Raw genomic sequence first — 17,702 nt, 5'->3', positions numbered from 1 at the left:
CACCTTTGTTCAGACGTTAGTGGGAGGGAATGCTGTTTAAGTGCAAGAATTAAAAACACAGAGTATCTCTCCCTCCCACACACACACACACACACACACACCCTTCAGGTTATTAAATAGCGACTTCAGCCCACCTGTCATTCTATAAGGCTTATCTTAAATTCAGTAGGTAGCGTCTTAATGAGTTTGAGACCGGCTCCCCAAAGGCAGCTTAAGAGATAAAAACGCCTCTTTGCCTGGCTTCATGTTTGAACACAGGAAATAACTGTAAAGACTGATGAAATAGGTAGATCAAAGGGGAAACAATGCCAATCTTGACGTCTATCCCGACAAAAAGACTGGATTCGATCATTAAGAAGATCAAGTTGCTCAGTTTTGATTGACACGCAAAGAGAGGCATTATAAGGATACTGTATGTTTTGTATTGCGGTTGTAAAATAACATTAGAAGAAGTGAGAAGATTTTTGCACCTATAGCTCAAAAAGGTAACCAATATGGAAAATCCTGCAAAACACTGTTATTGTTGAAACTGCAAGTAAGTGATATGAACACCCCTCCAAAAGTACGCGAACAGTTAGAACTAGTCAGATTTTTGCTGAAAACTTGTTTTGTTTCAGTGTTCCCCCAAAGGGAGCCCTCTATACTGGGAGTTGTGGGCAGTGGCCATGGTTCTGCTGTCTGTTGCCTGTATTTAAAGTAGACTGCTCATTGACAGACCGATCACAACCAATCACGTCACAGCTTGCGAACCTTACATGACCAAACTCAGAAAACTGTTAGTCCATGATTGGTCATTACCTAAGCCCTGAAAAACAGCGATGTCATTTTCAGTCGACAGCAAAATGGCCGGCCCCTGAGATGGAAAAAAATTCATATTCCACAAATGCAATATTAACCAGAATGCTGGGTTTAGACATATGGGACATAGAACGCATACACTTTTACGGTGTAAAGAGCATTTTTGTAAAACACTTTGAGTTTTATTTTTTGGTATGAAAATAAATAAATTAAGTTTGAATAATTGATAATGTCATGACTTCGGCTAGCATGGCCTCTTCTGGGACAGGCTCATTAATCTTCATTGATTAAACAACATAATGGGGTAGCAGAATGAACTCAGAAGTTGGTGATAAAAACATTTTGTCTGCCTATTTAAAGAAAGTTGGAGCCAAACTGGGTGTGTCTTCATCAACAACAAATGGATTCATCAGGAAGTAAGCAAGCGGTGGAAGGTTTTAGACTGGCCGCGTCAATCTCCGGACTTAAACCATATAGAGTACACATTTTAATTTCTAAAGAGGAAACGGAAAGCATTAAGCACACAAAGCAACTAATAGACACTGGAAAAGCACAAGGTAGCTTTTACGTTGAATCTCATTAGTGCCTAAGTGATGCTGTGGCCAGTGAGTGCATAGTTGTAGTGAGTTGTAAAATTTAGGATGGCATTCATTCAGCTTTTGACATGTCTGTGGTTTGCAATAAAAGTCACATATTTCACAGCCGTGGACTGTTAGGTGAAGATTATTATTTTCATTCGTGCTAAATTAAATTGTGTTTCAGGCAGGTTCTAATATTCATCCTTCTTTGTGAGAATTTGTACCCAATACCCTCCAACAAATCCATAGCCTCAAAGGATTTCCCTTGGCTGGAGATTCAATTTTAGATCAAGCCTCATTTTCTCTTCCCTAACTACAAACTTTAAAATAAGGACTTGAATACACTTCACACACACTTGAATGACTTCTCGCATCCATTTCATCCTTGAGTCCTATTATAGTGCTCATCCTTAGTGGAAATTAATTCACCCTTTTATTGTAATTTACAGGCTGCCTTGAAAGCAGAAGGGTGCGCTTCATTTACAGCTAACACATGCTTTATCCCGCAATGTGGCAGAAGGCTAACATTGATCGCATTAGTAAAGATAATGATGGCGCTTCAATTGGTAATGACATAAAGCACAGGCCACCAGCCTGGCCAGCTGAGAAATAATTGTAAATACACAGAGATAACAAGAAACGAGAAAGTGTAGCAGCCTTGTAGAAACTGACAAAAATATTGAAATGTGGCCCAGCAACAAACGAAAAAAAAAGATAGTCTCTGATCAGTGCTAGAGTGATACCCAACATCCTCACAAAGTTGAGAGATGGGCCCCCAAGATGGCCATAAACACCAACAGGCCTTAACTCATCTCTGCCTGCTGGCTACCTGGGGAGCACTTTGTCCTGTTATATCAGCTTTTGTTTGCTCTGTATACAGAGGAAAGCCTAATGGCTTCTACGGGCGCCATAACATCATAGATCTTGTGGTTAAAAGTTTGAAAGAAAAATTGGAGTTGTTTGGAAAGCTTTCAGATGCAGGCTTTTGTCTGTGGATACAATGGAAGCGGTAAAATCGAGTGACCCTGACATTTTACAATTCAGAAATTGAGTCAACATTTTCTGCCGCTAAGCTTGCCACAGCAGACGGTACTGGTATATAAACTGTTGGTAAATTAACAGTTCGATCCTTTTAGTGTGAAAAACTGTCATTGTGCACCAATTGTGATCCTGGCCCTGACCCTGTTAGCACTAATAGATCAAATGATTTACAGCCTGGTCGACCAGTATTAGGTCTATAAACACCATTAAAAAGGTTGGCTATTGCCATGGCAACACCAGAAATGCGTTCTCCTCATCACAAGCCAGCTGAACGAAAGGAATTTAGAAACTGATACAGTGGACGGCAGTTATGCCAACTCATACGATATTTCAGCATGAATTGCAATTGATTTCCATAGCAGGCGGATTCAGTTCATCTGACCTTTTCACACCCAAAAACAGCCCAGCGTTTCCTGTTCATCTTCATTACAGCCCTGCAAATGGGTCAGTTTATCCTCATTAGCTCATTTTCAAATCCGCTCAATACTTGACAAAACAGCAGGATTATTTCTCAAGATCTCCATCCCCTCCCACAGCTGATGCACCAGAACAGGAAAATGCAGTATACAATATGTTGAGATTCATTTTCTTCTACCTTTAATCTTCCCTTTTTGGATTTTATTTATTTATTTATTTGGAGGGGGGGGGGGGGGGGCTTTTCATATTTCGTTTGTCATACATGTTTAGACTTGTGTGCCTTTCTGTCAAATGTCTGCCATTTTTGGTAATTTTATAGACATATGGTAATTTTCTGTCTAACTTCCTTTTTGGGCATATTATTGCAGTTGTTTTTTTTTAAATTCTGCCTTTTTTTTTGCTACCCATTATCCAACATTTTTGGTAATTTAGCGGACATTTTATGGTAATTTTTGCATTTTGTGTGTATGGACATTTTCTTGCAAATCAATTCTAACTTTTTATTTATTTATTTTAGGACATTTTATGGTTACTTTTTGAACGTTTTTTGCCTTATTCAATTCTCTAACATTTTTGGCAATTTCATGGACATTTTATGGTAATTTCTGCTTTTCGTCTTTCTTTTTGGACATTTTTATGTAATTTTAAAAATATTTTCATCTCTGGCATTTTTTAAATATCTTTTTTAATCAAAATCAGTAAATCATTTGAAGAAAACTTTATCTAAAAGATAAAAATAAATATGTAAAAAAAAAAATCTACTTTTTTGTTTTTAGATATCCACATGTGAGGGACTAAGATCTGCAGGTTACAGACCCCTTTAAGAACCCTGGTATCCAATATTGTTTAATACTGATATAACAATGCCTTTTACAAAGATAGTCATGCACAGTCTAAATTTACACTGTCGGACAAGCGTTAATTGTGGTTACAGTTTTCGCAATTGTGGAGCTGTGCTGCATTATACTGAGAGCGGCAGGCTTTTTTTTTGGGGGGGGGGGGGCACACAAGTTATTCTACAGTGTCCACAACTGACCAAATGAAGGAAATGGACTTGAGTTTGATGAAAACAGATGTAAGTGTAAAAGGGGTTATTTTCGTCTTAATGTCTGAGAATGTTGTAATCCATAAGGCTGTGCTTATGTCACCATCTATTAAAGATAATTCACAACATTAGAAGCTGAGCGCTTTTGTTTGAAAAAATTACATTCTATTGGAAGCTCTTATTAAAAATCTGTCTGTGCTAGTGTTAATCAACAAGTGCAATGAGAAAACGGCACAATGCACAATGGCCCAAAAGTCAATCGAGAAGGCGTCTTGCAACATGCTCACCTTTTGTAAGTTCAATCTTTGTTACACTCTGTTGCCATGTTCACAATTACACAACACATTTAATTGCACCTTGGTGGAAAATCTGTGTTTGGGAAGCAAATTAACTGATCTGACCATCTGTTTCATCAGAGATGGAAATGACTTCTCTCGCTGGAACAGAGTTTGGCAAATATTTTCACCTTTCCATTAGCCCTTTGGCTGCTTCCTGTCACTCTCTGCTTATAACCCCAGTTGTTTCATCGTAATGCACGGCGCTGTTCAGAGATTTCCAAGGTAATCAAATTAGAGATAACACACACCCAGAAGTGAACCTGGTTATCAGTTATTTTGTAAAATTTCATGCCTGAACAATGCCAATCACATAAACAGACGGGCAAAAAATAATCTGACTTGGGCCCCCTCCAGGCCAATGCCATAAATTGAAAATGCTTTTTTCAAGGGGCCCTGTCAGTTATTACCCCCCCCCATTTCCCATTCTACAGTCTTCTTGGATAAAATGTGTGAAAAGTGTCAATATCAAAGTAAATATAGTTTGCACACTACTGCTTGGGTGTTTATCTAAATTTGTTCTCACTTTTTGTCATTCTGATTGTAACATTAAATGACAAAGTCAAACTTACTTTAATGGAGATTATTCGTCATTTTTTGATGGTATTTTAAAACACCCTACAGTATGTATGTTCATAGCACTTTTTTTCTCCTAAGAAAGCAGGCGTGATAAAACGATCCCATTGTACAAGTACAAAGGAAAGATTTGCAATTAGTCATGGAAGAGAGTCACAGTAGGTTAATGGTAAATCCGCAGCCTACTTCAACACTGCTGCAAGAAGGTACAGACAAGGTTTTGCTTAAATCAATTTTTTTTACTTTACGCAGAATGTGGCACTACTTAAATAGAATGCCACACGCATAATTACATTCAAATCCAATATCTTTTTTGACACCGCAGAGCTGCTATATTGACATGTAATATGCTCATCTTCAGTATTAATTTTGTGACTCCATAACTATTGACTTGACATTCTAAGGCATTTTAATTTGAAGTCACTGCAGCATCTCTTTATACCTGTGCGTTAACCAACCAATCTTTACTGAAACTCACACAACAGAGGAAACTTCTGTCATTTCATCAAAGTAATACGCACATACGCATTCATGCCTTCACATACCTATTGATGCTGTTAACTCATCAATGCTATAAGCACAGACCAACCTTGCACATCATATCTAATGTAAAAGACACACTTGGACCAACCTCAATTTGCATCTACTTGCATGTAAAATATATATGTATACATATATCATTTTTATAATTGTGTTACATGCGTAGGATACAACAAATAATACACAACTAATGATTGAAATTTCTCCCATTTATATCCGTTGTCTCATTTCGTAACACACTGTCAGTTTGGGGCACACAAATATTTACCCTTAGACTGTGATTTTAAAAAATTGCCATGTGCAATTGCTCCGCTGTCTGTGATGGGGCCACCTCCAATCAATACTGGGCTTGTTAAAGACAATATAATTATTTTAATTATGTCTTTATCCAGTGATGTCTTTATGTCTCTGTGTGAAACAGATGCCAGTATTATTATAATACTAAAAAAAACACTATATAATATAATACTATTATACCGTATTTTTTTAGACAACATACTTTGTACTTTTACTCCCTACATTTGAAAACAAATATCTGTACCTTATACGCCTTACTTTGTTAAAAAAAAAGTTCTTAACCAGTTAACCTTCCTTTTGTCGCTGTCTTCAGAAACTGTGAATTTAGTCAAATTGTAAATGTACTTACCTCCAAACTGGAGAATGCTGATGTGAATGCACGGTTGGCTGTAGCGCTGTCAGAAAGTTCCTAGTACGTTCATTACGAATGAATAAATTAGAAGGGCAGAAATACTTTTTGCAGTGTGAATGTCATGTAATAATGATATCAAGATATTAAAACTGCCACAATATCGTTGTCGTCATTCAGGATATTAAAAGCAGCTCATCTGTAAAAAAAATAAAAAATCAGGTTGATTTCCATTTGTGCAGTTTTAGCACTCTGGTGGCTAGTTTTTTAGTGCAGCTTAATTTTCACAAGGCATATTTTGGCCCTTTTATGTTTAAAATCCAGCTAATGTTCAGATGAAGAGGAATGTAATATGCTTCAATATGTGAAGGAACTCAATGTGTGCGTGGATTAGCAAGTGAGTGCCTCAATATTAAGTGTTATTAGAGATTGTAGGTTGTTTATATGCATTGCTGTTATGTACTGTAAAAGTACAATATTCTGGCTTCTTTTAGTATGAGCATTTTTTTTTTACTTTTTTTTTTTTTACAATATTGTGACCTTTTTTATATCGCCAACAATTATCGTATTGCAACCTATATATCGTGATAATATTGTATTGTGATGTTTGGATATCGTTACTAGTCCCTACTAACAAGCTAAAGAAGTCATTACTAGGCCTTTGTATTGATTTATTTAAATTGTGCACCCTGAAAATTATTTAATTTACCAATTGCACTCCATCAATGTGATTTTTGAAAAAATGGGACATGGGAATTTTCCCAACAGTGAGCAACAATTTCTAACTCTGATGTGACACCAAACATGTGACTGACACACAGCCGGCTGACATTTATCAATGCGGTCTTGCTCATTGTTCATTCTGGCAAATGTCAACACTGACAGCAGCATGAGAGAAATTTTTGATTTGTCCTTTTTGTTCGCTCAAGGTTTCATTGACCATATCCCAGGTCAAGTGTTTAAAATGGCCATTAGCAGCATCAGAGTCTAATATCTTTTTCCCTCACACGCACAGCACACATGCTGCATGAGCTTTAGTCTCTTCTGGTATGTGCTTACCTTGCATGTTAACAGTACAGTATGTCAGGATATCAATCATGATAGTTCTGGATTATTTTAGTGGGCTATATAGTTTACAGTAGATTGTTACAGTTAGAGTATTACTTTTATTTTAGTCATACAAAGCCATAAATGATCCCAATGTGAGTTATTTTTTTGTAATAGCGTTGCTCTGTAACAGCTGTCATCGCATCCTGTGCAACCATCTGTTTTGCAACCGTGCTGCTGATCTTATCATAGATGGTTTTACAAAAGCATATCTTTTCACCGGCCGTCATATAATAATAATAATAATAATAATAATAATAATAATAATAATAATAATAATAATAATAATAATAATAATAATAATAATAATAATAAGACAGTGGAACATCGGCGTCTCGGAACTAGTACAAATCGGACTTCAACCTCTAGTCTCGGAACTAGTACAAATTGGACTTCAACCAAAAAATCTGAGTCAAAAATGCCTCGGAGTTTGCACTCATTTTCGGAGTTTGAACACCCAAGCAAAGCAAAAAGCATTTTTCCACAACAATTTTCTTCGCCATGGGCCCAAAGAAAGACAATGCCAGTGGCCGCAAAGAGAAACATACAGTGCTACTAACCACAGTGAAATTAGGAAGGAGATTATCGCGCCGTTGTAACTACCGTGACTACTTTCGTAAATACTGGCACAAAAACCCCCCTTAGCTGTTCAACAACGTGCCTGACGTTAACGCATGCAAGGACCGCTTAGCAGTCTAACAATATGCCCAATGTAAAATACACAAACTCAGCATTGAACTAAAGATAGCATTAACATAGCATTTATCATCCACTGATGCCATCACACAAAAAAGTATTTTTTATTGTTTAAATACTGTACTGTACTGTAAATGTAAAAAACAAACATAAATTAAAATAGGAATTGTCTGTTTGTAACTTGGGAACGGATTAATTGCATTTACATTATTTCCTATGGGAAAAAAATGTTTCGGAGGTTGAACAATTCGGACTTTGAACACTTCGCAGGAACGAATTATGTTCAAACTCTGAGATACCACTGTAATAATAATAATAATAATTTATTAAATTTGAGCTTCGTCTATTAGATTATCTCCGCATAGCAAGGCTGATGTTGTAATACAAGCAAATCAACTCAACTTACATGATGCCAATATGGCTCCCTTACTCGGCCACACATTTATTTAAAAAAAAATGGTCCTGTTGCTGTCTGCTTGTTTGTGAAGTGAACCATTTGTGATATAATTTGAATCCCTATGCTTTCTTTTCCTGCCCTCTCCTACAGTTCTTAATTTCTAGTTTGATGTTTTTAACGGTCAAGGGTTTATATGTTCATCATTAGGATCTGAAATTGGGCAAAGGAATTTTACATTTCCATGACTTAAGGAGTCTGGTCAAACACACACTGTATAAAGGTTCAGAGGTAATAAAAGGGTTTCCAGGGGGATATGAACTTGCTTGTTATATACAGAGGAAGTTGTGAGCCATGGTAATATGTAATTGGAGGGTGCCTTTTTCATCAACTCCACATCTCAATTTGTACAGATAAGAGCATCAAGCAAGGTGATGGATAAGAGAGTAAGACAAAAATGACAGCGACCTAATGAAGAAAAGAAAAAGTACGTGTGTGTCTGCGTGTGTCTAGCAGAGAAAGGAAGAAGGAGAAAATAAGAATGACATTTCTGATGTGAGGATGACAACTACCCAGACAGGAAATGTGTCACCTCCAAGATCTTAATAATGTCCTTCTCATATCGACCAGATGTAACTGGGGAGAGAACAGGAAATATAGTGCATGATCTAACGGCCCGTAGGTAAAAATTAGAAGTACTTCCACAATGTCAAGCACTGTGTGTGCCTCACCCCAACCTGATTTTAAAGACAATCAGTGGAGCTTCGTCAATTGGCCGGGAGGCGCAAAACGTCCAAGTCTATTTGCGCCAGTCAAGCAAAATACCAAAGGAAAGAAAATACAACCCCTACGCACAGTTAGGCTGCGCATTGCGCTAGACTTGCGTGGGCACAATGGACCACCAGTCCGAAGGTTTGCACCTACACCAGAAAGACTCAAGATCGTCCCTTTTGTTGCGGCTGATTACTATATTGAATTCAGTTTCTCTTGTGTTTTTCTGCTCATTTCCTTGAACATGTTTCATCATGTTCCTACTTTCCATTATCTTTTTTGTTTTGACAACCCTCCTCCATTCTTCCTCATTTTAAAATACAATTTTACTCTTGTCTTTTCCTTTTGCTGCTGTGTTTTTTCCGTGTACAACTGTTTTTACCATTTCTTTGTTTTAAATAAAATCTTTATTGAATTACTACTACAACCCTCCATATCTGCCTCGGGTTTTGACCAGTTGTAAATCATTACACAATCTACATAAAAATACATTGTTCATGGTCAAAAGTAATGGTCTCAAACCGTGAATATCAATGTTAGCACATCTGTAAAACCAGCAGATAGGCTACTATACCCTTAAATTATAGCCTTCCTTTTGATGAAATTGGGAAAAAAAATTAAAGTTGTTATTAACAAGAACAAAAACCTTTTCGTATCTTCAAAAAATGTGTGATGACATCCTGTGGTCATGGAAAATGCGTTATTGTTGGCTCACATATTGCTTTTCAGACAAGTCAAAGTATTACCCTGCACCATCCAAACAAGTGAAAACATTGCTAAAATGAAACAACCCTAAAAATAACAACTGACTCATACCAACATACCCCATATGCACACCAACATATTATTTGAACTGGCGAGATCGTGGTGAGCAGTCCATTTCCCACGACAAAATCTTGAGTCACTATAATCAAAAGTCATAATAAATCAACAGCAAAAGCCCGGTGCGTGGTATAAAAAAAAAAATCTTGAGCCAATGTATACACACGTGATTTTTAAAAACACCTCTCATGACGCTGTACAGTTTTATACCAATGAAAACAATAATCAACATAGAGAACATTAAGGTTTAATACCTTAGCATTATAGCATTATTATCATTAAAGCCCACTTTTTATGACACTCTTGTATCAAAAGTCATTACCTTAGGTTGTGTAAGTGTCCAAACTACAGCACTTGGTAAATATATATTTCTGCTTTTGACACACACAACCAGTGTTATCTTATTTAGTTATATGTGTTTTCACATAATCTATGCAGAGGGTACATTGCAAAGGAACTCGTCGAAAGGCGCTCAGTCAAGGACTTCTTTAAGAAGGATTACAAAACCAGCAAGCATCTTTCAAGTACGCTGAGAATAAAAGAGCTATGAACATGAACGTCTTAACAGTTTGGATGGGAAGAGGACAAATCTAATTATAGGGCTGAATGTCCTGTAAGTGCAACTGGATTCATCATAAATTGGAACAAGATTAAAGTCTCCATGCTAATGTATTTTTTCACATACCGGTAGCCATGAATACTTCAAAAGATATCCGTTTGTCATGAATTTTACTGAGGCAAAAGTAAATGCATTAAATATATATTTAAAGCAATTTGGGAGAATATCATGTTTGCAAAATGTCTTCTGTCTCATAAAATCATACTAGTTGTGTAAATGTACTTTCTATAAACGGTTTGATTCTTCTTTTAACAGCTCTCGTAAAGATGGAGACTGAATAATTTAGAATGTGAATACCAGGGAGATCTCCATAAATAATACAACAACATTATTGGATACACACTCAATAGGCATGGGCCAACTAATAATATCCTATACAAGAACTGTATCAAGAATTCTTGCTAACTTTTCAGACAATCAGAGAGGTATTAATTTAACAATATGCTACAAATATGAATGATGGATAACTGGATACTATTATTTTTGGCATATGCACAGGAAGAACCCATTCAATTTTGGTACACTTGAGAATACATATCGTCTCTGTCCTATGAAATATCAATTTTTATTTTTATTTTTATTTTTATTTTTTTACTAACTGTCACAGTATTTTGTGTATTTTCATCCAACAAACACCATTGAGATGCTTACAAATGCAATTTAATTCAAACTGTAATTTTTGTCCTTGCAATCTTATGCTGTATTCCTTCTTCTGGTTGAACTAATTAAAGTGGTTATGTAACATTATCATAAATTCAATTGGTGTTTCACTCAAGGATCAATAAGTCCTGGGGCCATCTTGAGTTTTGTTCCCACTAAACTAATGAAGCCAACAGATTGGATCACTTCCAATTTAGGGTCTCAGATGCCAGATGTCAGAATGACATAACACTGAAATAATTTTCGAGGCAGTATAATGTGTACCTGAAAGCAACATGAAAATTGAGGCATTTTTCTTCCGTGCTGTAAATTCTTAGAGAACGGAAGATAGTTGTTGGTATGCAAGTGCCTTGTCTTTGGCTTGTAGCTTGTTTTATAAAGTTGTAGTTCATAAGACATACATTTTGTTCTGACATTGCTGAAATCACATTTACATTAACATTACATGAGCAATAATAATGTATGTGACAAAGGTCTGGCTCCATCTTTCTAATCTGTGCAATAAGAAGCAATAAACTCTGCTTCTGTCAGCCGTGCTGTTAGCTTTAGCAAAGATGGATCGATTCGATTTTAATGTGAACATCGGCCCTCAAAACAGCAGCTCTCTTCACCAGACAATTACTCCATGTAGGAGCTTTGAGATTGCCCTGATATAAGCTCTCAGAAGGGTTGGTGCAACCTTTATTTGCTGCTGTCATTCCCCAAGTCTTAATCTATATGATATAAAATCCATTAGATCACCCGAACTACAAGCATCTTCTATTTTATCTGCCCCATTTCTTTTCTCTACGTGTACTCCTGTGTCCTCAAAATGTTGGTGTTTATTAGAAGCCGCATCTGTGACTGCATATTTAAGTTTTTATTGGACCATCAATCATGAACTGAAAGACGTGGAAACTTTAAACACGGACAAGATATTGCTTGTTTGGATCTTTCTAAACTCTTGTTTTTTTCCTCCTGCAGATTGCAAGGAATGTAAATCTCAACTTTTTATATTTGATAATTATGGACACATTTCAGAGATTGATTTCCATTTGGATGGAACGATTTTACTGTCATTACTCTAAAGATGTGTTTGACTCCTGGGGTGCTTAGCAAGTTGTGACAACTGCACTGAATTTGCAGTTTGGCAAGACAGGGCCAAATGAGCAACAAACATAGTGCTTGTCACTACGGTCAGTGCATCGCCTGAAGCCAAGAGGAAGCAATGGCAAATAAAATGTAATATTCTCCAAATGGAAAATCCTTTCTGACCAAACTGTAATATGAATAATCAGTCATTGCTCTGTACCAGATGGCCCTGAAACTTCAAGAACTGGAAAAGAATATCACTGTTGGTGTCCAGGAACCAGCCACGACATTAAGACCACTTGCACAGTACAGTGAATCTCCAAATATATATATATCTATTTACAGGTATTTTTTTTTAGCCTATCATCTTTAATTTGCTGAAAAACTCACCTATTCGCGAGGGATTTTCTTTTTTTGCGCACGGCAAGGCAATAACAGTGTGCTTTGTTGCCATCTTGTGGTATCTATCGGCAATTACAAACCGAAAGTCCAGCTGCAAAAAGGTGAATGGAATGAGTATGTGATCTTCACCATTGGAGGAGAGGACATTGTACAACAATCTATCTCCACTAGTGTGGGAAGGCTACAAAAATCCGGACTCTTCTGACAAGGAAATGGTCAAATAAAAAAGACGAAGAGAGAGAGAGAACGCTTTTCGGAAACTGCAAAGTGTCTTTAACTTCACCTCATATCTAAGATGTCTGAAGTTATCTCATCAGTGGTTCACAAGATGGATGGAAAAAGCCATCATCCACAAAATGGCAACATCTCACACTTTGCTTCTCGACAAATGGCCCATTTGGGTGGAATTTGCTCCGTCTGCCCCTGAAATCCATTACCCTTGACTTCAAGCAGAAGAAGGCCAGGGTGGTGATGGGATTAAGTGGACTCCCCCGACAGTTCAATGAGTAATACACAGTGACAACTTGAAGGAAATGGAGGGCCGAAGTCAAAGTGCAGAAGGAAGTGAACAGGTTGCAGCACCAGGAAGAAGTGGGCAGAGTCCAAACAGGGGCAGACGGGTCTTGATTGGTGTGACCCACCTACCATGTGGTCAAAAATAACCGAGAAGGAGAGACCTGGTAGTCTCTGAGGTCACCAAGATGGAGCAGGAGGAATATAGTGTTAAGGCTGGTGCACAGGGTCAGCAAGGAAGTAATGGGAGTATGTCACAACTTCACAAGCCGAGCTATCAGCTGGACAATTTTGATCTTTGGCTGGAACTCAAATTGAGCCAAAGTCTTCAGCCACTTATTAGATTTACAGTAAAATCTTGGTCCGATGGGTAAAGGTTATTTAATGGCGCATCTAGGAAATTATCATACAGCAAACAGAAGCCCCAACAAAAATTGGCAAGGAGTTTTTTTTTCTATACTGAATTAAAGCCTTGAGTGTCCTGACCTCAATTAGCAGAGTTCTCCTTTGCCAACAAAAGCAATAAAACAGCTGCACTCTGGCCTACGAAGGCCTGACCTGCTTTTGTTGTTGTATACAGTATTTTAGACTATTTATTTACAACTATGCTAACCAGTGGCAAACAATGCATGGAAATTCTGCCTTTATTAATACATCTAATAATATTAAGATCAATATTTTTTATTATTATAGATCTTAAAAAAAGTAAACTGTGTACCAAAGTTTCTGGGTGGTGAGTAAAACAATATTATAGAGGGAGCAAAAAAAAATACACAAACCCGTCTCCTCCAGTGGTAGGGCATGGGATAATGAAATTAATATCCACTGTATGAGCCACTAAGCTGTCAATATAACCCGAGAATTTTAATGACAGTGCACATAATCCTTCATGATCCAGGAAGTTGTTTCATAATTAAGGAACTTTAGAATACTACATAACTTCATTTGTCACTCTTAACCTTGGCTCCGATGACTGCTATTCAAGTTTAAATATGCAATGATAGTAGTACTAGTAATAATAATCACAATCATAATAATACAAAGTTAAAGTACTATACAATCAGCACTAAAATATGAACAAAAAAATCTACACCTGTAAAGTAGCCTAATAATAGAATAATATTCACAATTCTGAACATCTGGGCATTTCTGATATTTCCGCAATGCAATGTAATGCAAATGCTTCCTTTACACGGTGAAAAAAAAACGTCATATTATATTGCTTTTGCCTGTGACTAGCATACAAACCACGCATATTGTTTTAGTAGTCAAGCGACATTTCATCACATTTTGAAATCAATATAATCCTCACAAATCAAACTACAATAATCCAAAATCCAGTGCTTTTCTTTTTTCTTTTTTTTTTCTTTTTTCTGGAGAGCTCGGTTCATTCGGTAATTTTACCGATTTGACATATCATCATTGCTCTCTTCTTTTTTTTTATTATTATTTTATTTATTTATTTATTTATTTTTTTGTATGTGGGTGTGTATGTGCGTGTGTGCGTGCGTGTGAGTGTGTATTCATTAGTTTAAAAATCCCATAACGTTCACCTAAACCGAACACTTCAGAATCCAGCCAGAGTCATGAGGCCGTCAGGAGACCCGAGGAAGGACCAAAGAAAAGAAAGGAAAGTGAAATCCAGCACCGACCAGACACCACCCACCACCCACCGGGCCACCAACCAGAGTCCTTCACCAACCCCAGAAACATCTAAAGTCCAACAAATCAGGGAGACTTCAAGAGACCAAAGGAGAGACTGAGGAAAGGAAGGAAGGACAGACGAAGCAGAGTGAAATCCACAGACACCAGCCTCCACCGATTCAATGACCTGAGGAGGAAGCAGATTGTGTCTGAGTTTTGATAGATGCTGGTGTGGTGGATCTGGCATGCATGAAAATCTCCACCAAAGAGGGGAGTCGTCGACCCCTGCCAGGACAGAGCAAGCGCAACACCTCAGGGCCCCCCAGGCCACGGCAGCGCCAAGGGACAACCCCCGGGCCCCGCCAGGGCCACCGGCCGGAGAGCAAACCCAGGAGCAAGAACGCCCCCCACCCCAACACGGCCCGCGCCCCCAACCCAACGCAGCAGGATTGGGCACTGCAGGCCCGCCAGGCACTCCACCGGTCCACAGCCCCCGTTCCCCCAAAATATGGTAGATGAACAACCATTCACACTCGCATACTTAGGGTATCGGATGTATTGTATAAGTCAAAGAAAGACCATTACATATTGTATGTTTTTTTGGCTGATGCCAGCATACTGTGCACTGCAGTAAACTGACCAGGATCAAATTTGGGGATGATGACCTTTTCCATGCAATAAATGTGAGGGGCCAGACACATGACAAGGAAAATGTTTCCATGCGTGTGATTACTGGTATAATGATGTATGGAGTCGAGCCAAGATTGCTTTGTGAGACAGCATGGTGCCAAAAGGCACCCAGACTGACAATACAAAGAAGGAAGAGTATATTGGAAAGAAGCTGGGCTAACTGTTAGCTTGTCTGACAACTACATCGTAGATGCAAACTCGTCATTTATATTACGACGAATGCCTTAAGACATTAAACAAACACTTGACATTTCCTACATGATTTTATACTTTGATTAAAATGTAAAATGAATACAAGGTGTCACAGTCAGTTTAACTTTAACAATAGAGCACAAGTCATCTGGCAGCATTCCTTTGCACACTTTTCCGACTTGGCACTGAGGAGAGAAAACGTGGCACAAACCTCAATTCATTACAGCAATCAAGAACTTCTTAGCTGCGCCCTTGAGACAGATTTCAGGTAGCTCTTCTTGATGATTATGATCATGCTGTCTTTGTATGGCTTGAAAGCACGATTACACAGCAGCACATCAGACACCAATGTGAATCACGCAGAGGGAACATATAACAGGCTCATTGCGACACTTGAGTGTAATAGCAGAATGAATTCCCTTTGACATGTTCCATTACTCAAGACACTATGAGTGTGCCGCATAAGGCTCTTGGCTGTGTAATCCTTTTAGTAGAGAGACAGATCACCTAGCCCAAGGACATGTTTTAATGACAATATACACAAGTCATTTTGGCAGTGCAGCCACAAATTCCATATCAGAGGAGCTTATTTTGGACTGTTTTACATTATCATGACCTGAGGTCTTTCTATTATTATTTTTTTTTACTTAGGGTTGTGCTTGACTTTCAGTGAGAGCCTTTCTTTTCTATTTTTTTTTTGCCTTTAATCATTCCATGGAATCCACATTCCACACTAGAGGTAGATTACACCTTGGTCAGGTCGCCAGACAATCACAGGACACATACTGGATAGAAACAACGGGGCAGTTTTTATTTTTCAATAATTTTTTGAGAAATCTAGAGAAATCCTTCACAAGCACAGGAAGAACATGCAAAAGCCACACAGGTAGGCCTGAGCTGAGAATCGCACAAAGATGTGCTAAGAAGAAAAGATAAAGAAAATAAATTAACGCCACATATAATATGTCATATTCCAAGCTAGCCTTCTCACCAGTGCCAGCCCAAACAGGCCCTAAGCAGAATTTCATTTGGGACCCCCTCCCATCATATGTCATGTTTGGGTCAACCCTTCCATTTCTTGAATATGTTTATAACATGAGGTCAGATTTCCCAAAAAGTATTCAGCTTCATTTGAAAGCTTCTCATCCTGCTAGTTTCCATAAGAGTATGATTTACTTTAGGAGAATATTAGATATATTTCATTATTTGGATGTAAATTATATCCAGTACAAATTCGGATTTGTTGTTGCAACCTGTTTGCTTCTCACGCTGGTTTATGTTTTCTGTCCAAGGTTCTGAAGTGATATAGAACGCCCCCTGGTGGCAAAATGATATCCCTACAACAAAGGGGAGTCTTAAAACATGCAGTTGACGCCTTCAACTACTTGAGTACAACCATAAATCATGTAATTTCGTTGTCATGATCAAACAATGTGAAGAGTATGTCGACTTTACTCACACAAAAACTCCGAAGAGCAAAACTCGGATACCAATCTCCAAAGCCAGGTCGCGCACGGTTTTCCTTCTGTCTGGCGATGACACGTTCATGGTGCTGCCTCAAGCCGTCAAGTGTGACGAACAAAAGGTGGTTCTAGGTCCACGTTTCACTGTTTACTTTTACAATCCACCAAAAAGAGCAGCTCTCCCAATCACACGATGCGCGCTTCCATCGCGACACCTGGTGCCTTCTTTGCTTGTCTTCGCCTTTCTTCGTCCTCTTAACCGCCGCCGACTGGTCACTTTATATCATCTCCAGGGATTATTTTAATTGGATTTGTGATAGTGACAGCTCCCACGATATGAAGCTGACACACACGGAGTTGGGGAGGAGGAGTGAAAGTGAGGTAGACCGCGCAAAATAAAAGTCAGCCTCTCTCTCTCTCTCTCTCTCTCTCTCTCTCTCTCTCTCTCTCTCTCTCTCTCTCTCTCTCTCTCTCTCTCTCTCTCTCTCTCTCTCTCTCTCTCTCTCTCGCTCAATGTTCTATTTAATTCTCCCCTATATTATTTATATGCATGCTCACTCAAAAACTGTGTATCCCATGATGCATTGTGTCAATACAGGAAACTCATTTTCCTTTACTGTATTAATTCATGAGCTGTATCGAGAAAATATCTTTAAAGGTTAAAAGGGATACTTGACTCATT

At 38.1% G+C, this 17,702-nt stretch overlaps 1 protein-coding gene across 2 annotated transcripts in view; it reads right to left on the bottom strand.

Moving 5' to 3' along the window:
- The window catches only part of plpp4 (phospholipid phosphatase 4), a 45,758-nt gene extending 28,333 nt beyond the window's left edge, over nucleotides 1-17,425 (bottom strand). For both annotated transcript variants that reach the window (XM_086093614.1, XM_086093615.1), the window contains exon 1: nucleotides 17,017-17,425. In XM_086093614.1, coding sequence (XP_085949740.1) covers nucleotides 17,017-17,105 — 89 coding nt within the window. In that variant the 5' untranslated portion in view covers nucleotides 17,106-17,425. The remainder of the gene's footprint in view (nucleotides 1-17,016) is intronic.
- Between the last annotated feature and the right edge of the window lie 277 nt (nucleotides 17,426-17,702).

The sequence above is a fragment of the Leptonotus elevatus genome, chromosome 13, assembly GCF_054856555.1.
Source record: "Leptonotus elevatus isolate MCC_2025b chromosome 13, RoL_Lele_1.0, whole genome shotgun sequence".
Taxonomy (NCBI): domain Eukaryota; kingdom Metazoa; phylum Chordata; class Actinopteri; order Syngnathiformes; family Syngnathidae; genus Leptonotus; species Leptonotus elevatus.
The sequence above is the reverse complement of the archived record's forward strand: the minus strand, read 5'-3'. Positions and strand labels throughout refer to the sequence as shown.